The 15,031-nt window shown below is 50.3% G+C and overlaps 1 protein-coding gene across 5 annotated transcripts in view; it reads left to right on the forward strand.

Moving 5' to 3' along the window:
- Positions 1–15,031, forward strand: part of Prdm2 (PR/SET domain 2) — a 101,599-nt gene extending 86,568 nt beyond the window's left edge. For all 5 annotated transcript variants that reach the window (XM_026781813.1, XM_026781812.1, XM_013348413.2 and 2 more), the window contains 2 exons: positions 11,859–12,008; positions 14,963–15,031. In XM_026781813.1, the coding sequence (XP_026637614.1) occupies positions 11,859–11,985 (127 nt within the window). In that variant the 3' untranslated portion in view covers positions 11,986–12,008; positions 14,963–15,031. The remainder of the gene's footprint in view (positions 1–11,858; positions 12,009–14,962) is intronic.

Below are 15,031 nucleotides of genomic sequence, written 5' to 3' on the forward strand. Positions count from 1 at the left end.
CTGTCACTTGCCCATCTAGTCCTCCTGTATTTGGAAGTGTAGGCAGGCCATTAAGAGAGAACCGCATGCCTTCTGGCGCAGGGTTCAGTAGTTCACTGGAAGAGCGAACCCTCATCAGCGTAGACCATGAGGTCCTGGATTGCTGGACAGCTTCTACTTTAAACATTCTGGCTAATTTCAGCCCACAAACAAGCGTTTGAGCGTGTAGCTCCATCCCTTTAGGGTCTGTGGATTTAAACCACATGCAGGATATGACCATCCTGTAGGATACACACCAGAAGACACTGAGCCCTAAGCTCTGGACTTAAAGCACTGGTGGCACAGGACTGGGTGTGTGGAGCCTCCTCAGACTGAGGACCCTTTTAAGCCACTCTGTGCCTTGAGCCTTCCTGCCTCAGACCTTGTTGCGTACCAGGACCTTCTGGAGTTGGTCCTAACCACGTCCACTCAGCAGGGGCAGTGATCTTAGTGTACTGAGGGGAATCTCACATCAACCTTCAGTGTATAGTGCTATGAAATACCAAATAATAGAAAGGTCCAGGTTGAGGGTAAAGATGACATCTGTGTTGCATAAAATTATAAATTAAAAGTACACAGTGTCCTATAGGAAGAAAATTCTAGGACAGAACTTGGGGTTTGTGAGTGGGTGTGGTTAGGAAGGCTTGAACCGCTGCACACGGTAGCCTTGAGGTTGTGCTTTAGGCGGCGGTAGCCTTGAGGCTGTGCCTCAGGCCTCTGCCTCACAGCTGCTGCTCGTCACTTACCTTCACATTCCCCTTTTCCCCTTCAGGATCTCAGGAGCCATCCTGGTACCTTCTCCACTAGACTTGGGCGTTAGTAAACGTAGACCACGATAGGGCCGAAGGCCTGCCCTGCCTGGCAATTCTAGTTCTGCCCCTTCTCCCTCATCCTGCTGCTCCTTTCAGAGGAGGCAGTCAGAGCTACCCTCTGCTTCAGCGGTTGACTGGAGAGCAGGAACCGAGTTCATGCATGTAAAAACAAGTCTGTTACACCATGCCCTTTGCGTTTGACAGTTACCTGTCTGCCTGTCTGTCTATTGGTTTTTCAGGACAGTTATTCTTAGGTCAGGCGCAGGACTGCCAGCAGACCAAGACGGCTGGTCTAGACTCGTCCCACCTCAGCACACTGTCTGACATGCACAGTCAGATCTTCCTGTGGTATTGTTTTAAAGATTATTTCAAGAATGTCTTGTGTGTGAGAGCTTTGCCTGTGTTGATGCATTACAGTGGTGCATGCGTGTGGGGTGCTCTTCGAACAGTGGTGAGCTGTCGCAGTAACTGAACCAGCGCCCCTCCTCCCCATTTTAATAGAGTGTTAGGGCCTTAAGGGTCTCTATGAGCTTCATTTACTTCTGATTAAGCCTGAGGACTAGAGATGGGGGGGGGTAAGCTCACGTGACTGCATTAAATTACTTAATGCAATTCCAAAAATCAGATTTAATTTTGAGCCATGAGGGTCTTGGAAATACTTGTGTAATTGGAATTGTGCGCACTGTGGTTTCTGCCTCACTTGTGCTGGCTGGATGTCATTTTCAAGCCTCTGATGGAGAGGAAATCCAGGCAGATGTTACAAGAAGCCTAGACATCTTATGGAAGACTTTAGTGTTCAGCTACCAAACCAAAGCGGAGAGCCAGCCAAAGAAGCAGCTTCTTCAGGGGTCCTGTGATAGGGTCGCGGTGAGATGCTGGACGGATGGAACAAGACTGCTGTCATTTGGGTAGCCACAGAGTCTGGGACTGTGACATGCAAGTTGATATTATGAGCGGGAATCTATCAGTGTATTTTTGGAGTTGTACTTTAATAATCTATTGAGTCTTAGCATCGATAGAAATGTAAATTTTAAATAGGACTCACTTCATAGCATCCTAGACTTTGAGGCACATGTGGTTAGCAACAAGAATGTATGTCGGCTTCCATATGCAGTGCTTAGGGACAGTTTCCATGGAAAGCAGATTGACTAGGTTGTGGGAGTGCATTTAAGTATCCCTTATTGGGATGACATTCTCTAAGCCTCGTTGCTTTAGTTTCTGTTGTTGTAGCATCCTCTTCTCACTCTCTGTCATCAGGCCCAGCCCTCGCCAGCCCAGCTAGGCTGCAGGAGCGTTTTCAGATGGCTTCTGTTTCCAGGTGATGACTGGATGTCCTCCCCCTAGCTCCTGCTAATCAGAAAACATCAGTGTAGGCCATCAGATGTCGGGCTGTATTCTGTATCTCTGTGGAGCCAGAGAGCATTCCTGTGCCCCAGGACTTAGAGATGACCGCTGGGATATGCCAGTCCTGTTGAGTTGAGCAGGAGTAACCACTTCCTTGTATGACAACTTTTCTGGGTTTAGTGGGACCTCACTCTGAGCTCTCGTGGGACCTGAGGGAAGCAGAGTTCTCATTACAGGTAACCCAGATGGAAGGATGACAGTATTTGAATCCTGTCCCACGTTGGTGTAAGGGGACTTCACAGCTTGCAGTTTGATCTCCAAGCTGTTGTGCTGGGCTGCAGTGTGGAGCCACCTGGTTGTTTTGTATTAAATTCACTTCATTTATATAGCTGTGCCTGATACGGCTTGATACCCATGTCACTGTCCAGAACTTGTTTCTGTTTCGCTGGAGTTGGAGGAGTCAGCTGAATTCCTATGCTTCCCTTGGTTCTGTCAGTAATGAGCGTTTGCTGGCCAAGCCTGGGTTGCCTGCTCTGTGGAGTGAGGCCTCCACCCATGGACTGTGAATGTTAATGAAGGTGACACAGACTTCTAGGAAGGCAACTTGGTGACTGTTAACACCCACCAAGGTAACATAACTACCAGGCAACATTTCAGGAACTGACTCCCCGTGAAATGGGTGGGATGCCCTTGAGCAATCTTCCATAGTGATGATCACTGAGGGACTCCGTGAGGGTGGAAGCTGCTGAAGGTCTTTAACGTGGGTTGTCCTCAGTGGCGTTAGGTTTGAGCCCAGGCGTGGTGGTTGGAGTAACTGTTGTACAGAATGACATCTGGAGCTATGGCTGACACCTGCTTAGGTGAGGGTAGTATTTTGCTGAGTATGACCAGTCTCGTTAATTTCTGCTAAAATACCATTTCTTGACTGTGTGCCAGGGCCCCGAGGAGTTTATGTCAAGTTCTAAGTATACTGAACCGTCACCCTGGGACTTTGAATTAGCTTCCCGAGTGAGTCCCTTCTATCCTAAAAGGATATCTATTTCTCTTCATGTAATTTCCTCCCAGCTTTCACTCTGCATTCTGCTTTGACCCTCTCTTTTTGGGATAGAGAATTGTTCAGGCTCTTTTACAGATATTTCCTCATCGTCTTTATAGCCCACTAGTGACTGGTAAGTCAGGGGCAGCTTCAAAGTCCAGGACTCTCCCAAGGTCAGAGCCGAGGTAGAACTGAGAATTCCCTGGCTCGTCTGTCTGTCCTTTGCATTTTCCTGAGGAGGAAATAGGAACTTGAGTCATTCCTTGGGCTGGCTTGTGCAGCATCCCCCCCTTGCCATGTCTCCCCAGCACCCTCCACAGCCCAAGCTCCTATAAAGACTCAATACTTGTGGAATAATGGAAGAAAAAGAAGTGGTTAGGGCTGGTTATAGCATGAACTACTCCACTTCCCAAAGATCTGATGAAACTACCGAAGTTTTGGGTTAAAACGTGACTCTTGGAGCTGTTGGAATGATCAGTGAGAGGCAGTGGGTACTTCCCAGAGCGATGTGGTGACAGACCTGGCCGAAGGGTTAATGCCTCACTCAGTGTGCAGTCCCCGAGGGTAAGGGTTTGTGGTGTGAGCTGGGAGGAAGGCTCAGCACAAAGACCTGAGCTCAATTTGTAGACCCTGCAGGGAAACAGACACAGGTGCAGGACTGAGTGGCCATTCAGTCTAACCTAGGACACAGGTGGATTCCATAGGACTCAGTGGCCGTTCTTTCTAACCTAACTGACAAGCTCCAGACCAATGCGAATTAACTAAGGATGCCACTCAAATGTGTCCTCTGGCTTTCACGTGCACCCATGTGTGTTACCTACGCGTGTACATGCATACAAACCGGAACAGCTGATCAGACTGTGCTGGCAGAACAGCGTAACACCGTTTGTTAATTCAGAGGCACCAGTAAGTTTGGCTTCTTCCTTCACAGTCCACACTGGTACATAGCACAGAACCTGAATTTTTGTTGGTTTTTTTTTTAATTTTTGAAACAGTATTTTACATACCAATCCCAGCTCCCTCTCCCTCCTGTCTTCCTGCTCTCCCCATCTTCTTCCCACCCCACCCCCCACCCCCATCCACTCCTCAGAGAGGGTGAGGCGTCAAAGAGTCAAAGAAATGTCCCTTGAGGTAGGGCCAGGCCGCCCCCCCCGCCCCACTCCCCCCCCCCCCCATCTAGGCAGAACAAGGTCCTGACTCCTGGACTGGCAGCTGAGGCTGAGGAATCTGCATAAGATTGAACTAGGCCCTCTGAATGTGGGTGACAGTTGTGTGGCTTAGGCAATTTGTGGGACCACTTAGCAGCGGAACCAGTAGTTATTCCTAGTGCATGAACTTGCTCTTTTCAGACCTGAATTCTAACAGGCAAGTTTTGACCTCAGGCAAGCCTCAGGAGTTAAGCTACCCACATGGGCTTGCAGTTTTCTGCTATGTCCTCCCAACATTGGGATCATCGCCTACCTTAGTCCTGACACTTAGCATCCATGGGCTTCCTTTCCAGTGCTGGCACCCAGAATGCATTGCAGGGGATCCCACTCCTCCTGTGTCTTCCGATTTTCACCCAGAATAAGGAAGGACCTTCTGGTCGACCTCCATATTGGCTGATTTCACAATGCTGTACACACTTGACTGGGCTGTGTTTGGACATGTTTCCAAAGCCTGAATCCACAGTCTAGTGTCACCCACCTTGGTGATGTCCCCATCACACCTGTGAGTCAGAGCTGCTATAATAAGGCAGCTGACAGGATCAAAGCGTGATGTCACCGATGAATGAAACAGGTCTCCTCAGTCACTGGATGTCACGTGTCCCCTGTTGCCTAAGGAGTTGAAGCGTAGGTGCTGGGACAGTAGGAATGCTCCCAGAAAATATGATTCTTTGCTATGACACTAGCTGTGGACAGAACGGCGCAGTTGAGACTCATTTGCCTTTGGTGTCACCCCAGCGCTCTGTAATCCACGGTTATAGTTGGATGCTTCTGTAAATCCTGAGCCCCAGTGTTTGCTTCCCAGGAGTCATTAATGAAAGTAGCATTGTTCATGAGTACAGGTGCAAGGTGACTGCTTGCTTATGTCCCAGCACTCGGGAGGCAGAGAGGTTCCCTGGCCAGCTAGCCAAGACTCCTTAGTGACTTCAGGCCAAGGAGAGATCCCGTTTTAAAAAAAAATCAAGGTAGATAGCACCAGAGAAAGGACACCTAAGGCTGCATTGCACGCTCTCAGGTGCTAACGAGCGCATGTGTGTGTGCGCGCGCGCACACACACACAATTAAACCCTATGTTCTTCCTCTTGAGGCCCCAAGTAGATTCATCTCCTTAGAGAACTTCTCATGTGTGCAGTGTTTGATCTTTGCTCATGGCTACATCCCATAGTGCCAGTGAGTTAGTTGGCAGATAAATGGGGGAAACAAGTTAGGTCAGTAATGAGCTGTCTGCCATCCTTAGGACTATACTGCTTCAGTCCTTGTTCTTTGGGTCAGGTGCTTACTGTCTCTGAAATGCTGGCACACCCATCTCACAGTTCTTGGTGAATATTAAACTCCAGGGAACAAGTCCGCTGGCATGCCTTTAGCAAGCGCACATCAGGGAGAACACATGCGGGGGCTGGGGTGTGTCATCCTATACCTACTTCCCCCTAGCTGCAAACTGTTGGCTCTCCAAGTTGAGTAGCATCTAACTGGGCCAGGTTGTCTGTCCCCAGCCAGGAGGAGACTTTCTGGAAGGTCTCCTCCACCCAGTGAGCTGGTGGAGCAGCCCAGGGTGGGACCGATGACCTGAGGCCACATCATCTCCAGTGTGTGGGGCAGGTTAAACTGTTGAGGTTGGCGCCAGACTGGGTGAGGGCTTCGGGGAAAGGCGCAGAAGCTGAAGGCGGGACCTGGCTCCCGTCCCATAGTTTCCTTGCTCTTTGGCAGCTCCTTTCCCATTGACTAATGCCCATGCAATCACATGGTAAGCGTGCCTTTGCAATGACAGTGCCAGCCCTGTGGCTGGGACACTGCCAGCCAGGGACATGGGGCTTCTCCATGGAGGCGGGAGTAGAAAGTCCTGCATGAGCTACTCAGCTCTGTAAGATCCGCCTTGGGCTTGTTCTTGGGATGAACCATCTTCAACACTGGCATCTGACGCCAAGTTCTGGAGTCCCAGAGCCAGCACCGATGCCACACAAAGCTCATGAGAACCTTTGTACCAACAACAGCAAATCCTGTGAAGGGTTGAGCCTTGCTTTGTCCCTGGTGCTGACCTTATCTTAAACATCGTTGGCTAAGCTCATCTTTAAAAGACGGGTGCTAACGATATCTCGCATATCCAAAGGGCTGTCACCGACAAGTGTTTCCATGTGATGTCTAGGGAAGAGGAACACCACACCGAAGAACACTTCATCTCCACCACTGTGAGGCCTGCATCAGGGGTACATATAGGCTTAGGAGCACATGGTTCTGGTTCAAATCTTGGTTGCTTCCCTGTAAGCTTTGACAGCCGGTGCCTTCACTAAGTGGAACCTCTTCTACCCCCCACCCCCACCCCATAAAACAAGATCATGGCAGCCCGGCCTTGCAGGACAGGGGATTGAAGGAACTCCTGCAAGAGACCTAAAATAGCACCCTCCCCCGCCCCCAGTGTGTAGGTCATGGATGTTCTTCCACCACCACCCCTGCTTGAAATACTCATTTTGTAGGTGAGTGTCCTGTGGCTCAGAGAGAGCGAGAGAGGTAGCGTTTGGAGGCCCTCAGAGGCAGAGCTAGGCCTGAGTGTGGGCATCGTCCTTGCAGTTCCCGATCTCTGGACTCCCAGCCCAATAGGCTTTCTGTGAATGGGAGGGGCCTACAATGCCAACTGACTGACATTCCTGGAAATGACTAATGGCTCCTTTGTCCAGTCTGCAGGGGATGTCCGCTTAGTCTCAGGCCTGTCTTCCCTTGCCTCCCTGAGACTATCCTGTACTGGTTTCCCAGTGAACTGTGCCACGCCAGGTATAGAGTTGGGTAAGACCTCTGAAGTGAGGCCCAATGTAGTCTGCATAAGAGGTGAGAGCCAGGCAGAAAGCCAGCAGATGCCCTCATGCTCCCACCAGGTCCCCACCCTGCTCCCATGACCTAGTCTATGCCCACATGTGCTTCCCCCTGGTCCTCTCTTGAAGTCACTGGCCGGCATTTATCTCCGCCAGCTGTGGAATCCCTGTTCCCACGGTTAACGCCGGCCTCTGAGAGATAGCACGCGGTGGGTTTGGGGCTTGGTGTTGTGACACCGTAATGGTGGTCACCGTTAACTGCCTGTCCCCAAGACAGTTTATTCCTTGACCCAGCTCTCTCCTGCTGTTCCTACATCCCACTGCACCCTTGGCCCCTGGACCTCTCCTCCTCCATCTCTAGGTGCTGACACGTTCGAGATGCATGTTCTCATCTGGGTCCTGGATCAGCCACATACCTGACACACTCTGGTGCCTGGTCAGCATTTCCAGTTGAATATGCTCCCAGCTGCCCCGGCTGTCCCTGGAGTCCCCTTCCCATGCAGCAGGATGCACACATCCCGCTCTGGAGCTAAACTAGACTGCATGCCTCTTCATATCCGGGTCCAACCCTGGCATTGCCAGAAGCCATGTCTCCCTCTGCCATGACCTCAGCGTGTCCAAATCTGCCGTTTCTCACAGCTCAGCCTCCAGCAGTCCGAAAAGGCCAGACCTCCATCTCTTTTGCCTGGGTGGCATCGGGTCCCTCGAAACTGGTCTCCCCAGTTCTGTCCCTGGAAACCTACAGTTGTCACGGCAGGGACAAGTAAGCTCTCATTTTCTTGGGGCCTACAAGATCCTCCTCTCTGCTCCCCTTTACCTGCCTGTGTTTCAGACACACCACTTCAGGTGCACTTGCCGTTCCCCCTTTAAGGACCAAGTGTCTCCGAGATCCCTGTGTGGCAGCTCACACACAGCTACATCTGAAGCCTTCTTGCTCTCCGCCATCACACATAGCTACATCTGAAGCCCTCTCCTGCCTTCCACCATCCCTTGGCTTCTTTTCTGTCTGCAGTGATCACTAAGTTCCGAGGAGTCTTGTGTGTTTGTTTGCTTTGCGCATTATGTATAGCACACATGAGCCCAGGGAGCCAGGCTCTGGCACTCTATGCTTCCAGGCCTCCTGCTGTGCTGGACAGTGGTCTTTGTGTACACCACCAGGTCTGGACAGTGAAGGTGCTGAAGGTGCTGTTCTTTTGCACTCAGCAATGTTTATAGTTGAAATTCGCTCAGTGATTTGGTGTCTTTTGCCCATTTTAAGTTTTCTTTTTTAATGATTTATTGATGGAATTGCCTATCTTCTACTTATTTATTTGGGATGGGGTCTCATGTGACTGAAGGTGGCCTCGAACTCCTGTAGCTTAGGATGACCTTGATCCTCTCTGGGCGTCTTGCCTCCCCAGCAGAGTGCTGAGATGACAGCCCTGTACCAGCGCATTGGGTTTTAGGTGGTGCTGGACTCGAACCCATGGCTCCCAGCAAGCTAGGCAAGCACTCTACCGACTGGGCCACACCCCTGTTGAAGTTTTATTTCTGTAGTTTTTGCTTTTGCTGTAGCTTTCCTTCATCTTGGTTTCAGCTTTCCCTTGTGTCTGAGAAAGCACCAGAGAGGAGAAGGTTGGGTGCTGTGACCTCCCTAGCTCCCAAGGCTCAGTGTTGCTTGAGCACCAGGGCAACCAACCACTGGGGCTCTGTCACCTCATTGGAGGCACCCTGGACAAACAAGCAGACTGTGTCCCTCAGGGCTCATGCGGTGCTGTCAGCCCGAGACTTGTCCTTGCTCCTGGCTACTCCTCTGTGTTCCAGCGTCACCTCTCACCGTCTTTGCCCCACTTCTGACCTCACTCCCGCTGCTCCTGTGCAGTCCATCTTACCTGGATGTCTTTCACACGGATTCCTGGGCGCTGAGAAGGAACCTGGTCCTTTGGGAGCCTGAGGCCTGAGCCCTAGCACCCAATTCCCTTGGACACGGAGCTGGTCCTTTTTAGGTCCCAGGATGTCTGTAGAGCAGCAGCCTGGATGCTTGGGAGGTTATTTGCATCTATTAGTGGCGTGAGGGATAGGTGCCCTGAAGGGGTGTCATGACCTGTGTGCCCTTTGGGGGAAAGATCACAGCAGAGCAGGCTGGAGGGAAGGCATCGTGGCCACGGAAAGCCCTGAGAGGAAGCTTTGCAGGAGACCCAGGGAAAGGTGGTCTGTGGTGGTGACAGAGGCAGGACGGTGAGCCCCTGACAGCAGCAGAAGAGGGGACAGGAAGACTCCATGGATCTGCCTCTCAGGATGTCAAGAGAGTACTGGTCACCAAGAAAGAGAGACGAGGGGTGTGTCACAAGTAGGGGTCAGGGCCTGACTTTAAGGGGATTCTCGAATGTTCAGGCAATGCCCCCTCTGCATGGAAATGGTGCCTGATCCTGAGACTCACTACATCCAGGTGTGGTCTGGGCCTGGACACTGGGGTCATCTCTAGGAGGATGTGGATGAGGTTCACCTGGGGAGGATGTCGAGGTCAGAGGTGACAGGCGTGGAGTCAGAGCTAAGTTCAGACTTCAGTTTCCCAAGCTTACCCCCCCCTAGTCAATTTTGGTAGCTTCCTACAGCTGGATTCAAGACTCATAAGATCCATAGCTACCGGACCAACTCGCTACGGTGTCATTCCAGAGACACCGTGGGCATTCAACCTCTCAGGACCAAGGCGTCTATCCTGTAGACAACTCTTACCCAGTCCTCATGGGAGACACCGGAGACGTCGAGGTGGTTACCATTGTCCACCGCAGTCAGGGAATGTAAGGCCTGGGCTCTGTCATCCCAAGAAAGCCCCTGTCCTTGTGTCTTGTGTCCATTTTTTCATCTATAAGATGAATATAGAGTCATTTGCTTTTCCTAACTCCTAGGATGGAGGGTCTGGAGAGAAGGAATATGGGGTTCATAGGGGCCATATGAATGTGGCTGAAATTGTCTTCCCTTTAGGCCAGATGTACTTGGGGGTAATGACAGAGAGGGCTCTTCCTGTGGGCTGCTGAGAAACACCAGGGTGAATGCCCAGGACTGGGGAGAAAGTGCGCCCCCTTGTGGAAATGGCTGTGGTTGCCGCTGCCTGGGAGGAGAGAGAGGTGGGGCCTGCAGAATTTCAGTGTCTAGGGGCTGGTTTTAAATGTTTGATAGATGTACCAGAAAGAGTGACAACAGAGGTGCCAAAGAGGAGCTGTCAAGGCTTCTTCTCAGAGGGAAGCTGAGCATGCAATGAGATATTAAGAGAAAGAAAACATTCAGAGTTCTTATTCTAGCCAGGCTGTTAAGCTATGTTGCACAGGCTGACCCCAAACTCATGTGGTCTTCCTGCTCCTGTGTGTGGGGTTGCAAGCATGAGCCACCAGGCCTGGCTTATTTACCCACTTCCACCGTCTGTACCTCATCAATCTCCCCAGACATATGTACAGAAACAAGCAGAGTGTATATTGGCCTTAGTACTGTCTGTTCTTGGCACCCAACATGCATGGGGTGTCTTAGAGCAAATCCCTTGTGGCTAGGGATGCTACTGTATTAGCTGCATAGCTCTTGGCTTCCCTGGGCTTTGTGGGATGTTTCATAACTTCCTGAGCATTGCCCAGTATATGCAGACTGCATCGCCCCCTCCCGTTATGACAACCCCCAAATCTCCAGACATTCCCAAAGCCAGACCCTGGCTAAAGAATACTGACTCTCACCCCCCTATTTGCCAGCTCTGGGGTGAACCCTGCTCTCACCTCCTGCGCCCCCCAGGTACTGCCAGCTTCAAGCAGGAGTAGTAGAGAAGTGCTGGCCCTGCCCATTTCCGCCGTCAGTACCTCATCAATCTCCCCAGTCCCTGCTCACACCGGGTTCAGTGCCCACAGAGACACTTGATGATCCGCAGGCTCCCTGTGCCTCCGTTTTCCCTTCTATGAAGTTGAGATAGTAAGGATCTGACTCAGCATGCTTGGTCTACATGAAATGCCCAGTACCGCCCAGGCACGAAGCGAGCACCCTATAGCCATCCGTTCACTTTGAGACAGTTTCACCATATGCTATATATAAGTCAGGCTAGCCCTAATCTCACCAGCCTCCTGCCTCAGCCTCCTGGGTTGCTGGAGTTACAGGCACACCTAGCCATTCCTGCTATGTTGTGCTAAGCCAGCGGGGGAGCAGCTAAGATGTGACCTTGGGCTCCTAGTGCTCAGAAGAAAGACAGCGCCTGTATTCTACCATTCAGTGTGATGAGTGCTACAACCTGGGGAGACACAAGGGGGGAAGGGTGGGGTGGACTCACAGGAGGCCAGGAGGGCAGGTTTCCCAGAGAAGGCGGGAACCCAACTGAGCACAAGTCAATGAGGAAGAGGAGGAGTAATAGGCGGGAAGCAAAAGAAAGCTTTTCTTGAAAAAAAAAAAAAAGAAAAAACGAATTCCAATTAGTAGGCTGCCGTATCACACAAAGCTCTGCCATGTCAAGGGGGCCGGGGCTTACGTTTCCATTAGGAAGCCCCATCACCCCGCCCCTGGCATGAAAGGAAGGACCATCGTGCTTGGGCCTGGGAGATAGAGGCAGCAGGGACATCTGTGTGCCTTCAGTGATTCCAGAGACCCCAGCTGGTTCCTGATGTGACCCGTGCTGTTCCTTTCCACACAGCTACAGCCTTCGCCTGGCAGCCCGATGCACTTCCTCAGCAGCCCCCTACATCACCAGACAATGCAGAAAGGTCAAGACCTCAGCAGCAGCAGCAGCTCCGTTCCAGGGACCCTTCTTCAAAGAGTAGGCACTTTGTCTGCTCCGTGACAGGTAGGAGCCAGAGGCACCCTGGCACCGTCTGGGTTGCTCTTGGGTCTGGGAGTGGGTTCCGAGGTAGGTCTTGGGTGGGCGAGTGGGAGAGATGGCATGTCAAGGACCCTCCAGGCTGGCATGGGGCCTTCTGCAGGCAGGCATGAGTTTTATGGCTTAGTGTGTAGACCTTGGACCACCAAGGTTCAAACCCCAGCTTGCCATTCACTGACTGTCAATTTCTCCAAGTTTTAACTTCCACATGTATGCATGGAGACTTGCAGCCTCCAGAGTGGTGGGGGACAAACGCTGTTGAAGTTGCCCCTGGGTGGTATTTTGCTTTGTCATCCCAAACCGACTCGGGTCATAGGATGCTTATTTTAAAATTGTGTAGCACACTTGTTCCAGCCATAAGGTCAGTGGAAATGTGCTTGCCCAAACCAGACTGCCAACACTCACCCATGGGTGGGAGGTTGCAGCCCGTGTACCCCACTGCGGAAGCAGCGGTCACTGCTAGGCTCTGCAAATGGGGAATCGCTACTGTCAGTTGAGGACCCACTGGTGAGCTTCACTGGAATTCTCTAGTGGAGGCTTCCAAACCCACAGTCACACTCTCTGGATCTCAAAACAAAAACTGTCGAATATAGGAAAGGGACTTGGAGGGAGAGGGGCTTGGAACGGGAGGGTGGGGAATGAAAAGAGCCGTGTGCATTGTACATGTGTGTGCATGTACGCATGCGTGTGGAGGCCAAAAACCAACTTTAGGACTGATGGGTGTCATCGGGGTTCTGGTGAGGACCCTCCTTCTGATTGTAGACAGTATCTTCCTCCTTGTGATGTCCTCACATGCTGGGGTCCTAATTGTTCCCAAAAGGTCCTGATCTATGGCATAGGTTTGGTTATCCACAGGGCTTTCAGGGAGACGAGATTCAGTGTAGGACACTATCGGACACAGGTGCAGGAAAGTTTGAAAGTCCACGGCACAGAATCGGAGCTCAGGAAGATACACACGGGTCAACACCCTCCTGTTTCAAGAGGGAAGCTGAGGGTAGAATGTGTATCAGAACTCTGGTGTTCTGACTTCCGCCGTGGACAGTGGACTGTGGGTGACTGCCCCAGGGAGGGAGAGCTGCTCACTGCAGGAGAAAAGGCCACTCTCTGAAGCCCCACTGGACTGCTGCAGTACTTGTATTTTGATAAATAAATCATGTCTGAAGACCAGAGGCAAAGCTAAAGCCACTAGAGGTCAGGCAGTGGTGACACACACCTTTAATCCCAGGATTTGGGAGACAGAGGCGATGAATCTTTGTGAGTTCGAGACCACCCTGGGTTACACAAGATCAATACAGAAACTAATCCAGGTGGTGGCTCACACCTTTAATCCCAGCACTAAGGGGTGCACAGTTCAGTTATAGAGGATTTGTTTTCTGTTTGAGTAGCTAAAGTCACCTGTCTTGTTGTTTTTTACATTTTTTTTTCTTGATGTCTGCAGCCAGGATTTTCAGGGCCTTTCCCCAATCAAATCTGATCTCTATCAACCTTGAAAGAGTCCATAGCCTTTCACTTTCTATAGAACAAAAGCATCACCTCTTCCCCAATGTAACATATTTTTGACTTCCATTTTGAAGTTAAGACATTTTAAAAATAAATAGGTAGGTGTTTGATAGTTTTTCTAACCCAGTGCCTTCAGCTGTTGTTTGCTTGTCAGCATCAAAGACATTTAAATCAACCCCACACCACACAGGATCCAGACTCTCTGTGTGGCTCATCCTTTTATAATATTTTATTTTTTTTAAATTTTTTATTATTCATAAACTATTTTCAAGACTGTCTATACCCACTTTCTTTTCTTTTAAGCCTGTGTACATTTTTTGAACACACTGTAACCCGTTTAAAGGTGATTTTCCTGCCTATATCTGCTTAGCTGTGTATCTGTAACCTTTTCTGTTTGCATGAGCAAAATTTAAATTATCATGCATCTTAGCTTATGACAGACTGGTGGCTCCAACCCACAGGCAGCAGCTGGAAGATGCATCTCTTTGGCACGGCCCACACGAGGGACTGGGAGTACAAAGTTAAATTTGGCTCCTTTTTTGTGTGTTTGGAACCTTTTTTTTTTTTCAGGTCTGGTGTGAAAATACGTGTCCCACATTGGGCACCATTTGTCGAGAGTCTTTCTCTGTCCCACCAGCCAGCTCCCAAATCACAATACAGAGACTTATTATTAATTATAAAAGCTTGGCCAATAGCTCTTGTAACTTAAATTAACCCATCTCTTTTAATCTATGTGCTGCCACATGGCTCATGGCTGTTACCTCTTCCTGTGTGTCTAACTTGTTCTCCATCCCTTGGTGTCTCCACTTTTCTTCTTCGCAGTGTTCTCTGTGCCTGGAAATTCTGTCTAGCTATTGACCTTTCAGCTTTTATTAAACCAATCAGAGTGACATCTGTTATTTTGTTTGTTTTGTTTTGTTTTTGAGACAGGGTTTCTCTGTGTAACAGTCCTAGCTGTCCTGGAACTTGCTTTGTAGACCAGGCTGGCCTCGAACTCACCGAGATCCACCTACCTCTGCCTTCCCAGTGCTGGGATAAAAGGCATGTGCTACCACCACCTGGCCATAGTGACGTATCTTTACACAGTGTAATCAAATGTGTCACAACAAGGAAGGAAAGAAGGAAGCCAGGGAGGTAGGCAAGGGTAGACCAATCTAAAGTGGTTAAAAACCAGGATGATGGCTGTCTGGAGGGAGATATCCTGAAACGGTGGCTCAGGGTGGATTGGGCGTCATATTCTGCATCTTCATAGGATGCTCAATATATGCTATGAAAATTTATCAAATGGGGGCTTTTTACCTATATGTCTTTTATACTTTATTAAACTGCTTAATGTAATAATCAGATGGGGAACCATGGACAGCCATGGAAGGCAGTGAGCATGTGGCCACTGTTGTCATTTTCTCTTGGTTTCTCCTCAGCACCTGAAGTGACCTGGAATCAGTGAAGCCAAAGGGACCAGCATTCTGCCCTGCAGAGAGTACTGACCT

This window comes from Microtus ochrogaster, chromosome 10, assembly GCF_000317375.1.
Source record: "Microtus ochrogaster isolate Prairie Vole_2 chromosome 10, MicOch1.0, whole genome shotgun sequence".
Taxonomy (NCBI): Eukaryota; Metazoa; Chordata; class Mammalia; order Rodentia; family Cricetidae; genus Microtus; species Microtus ochrogaster.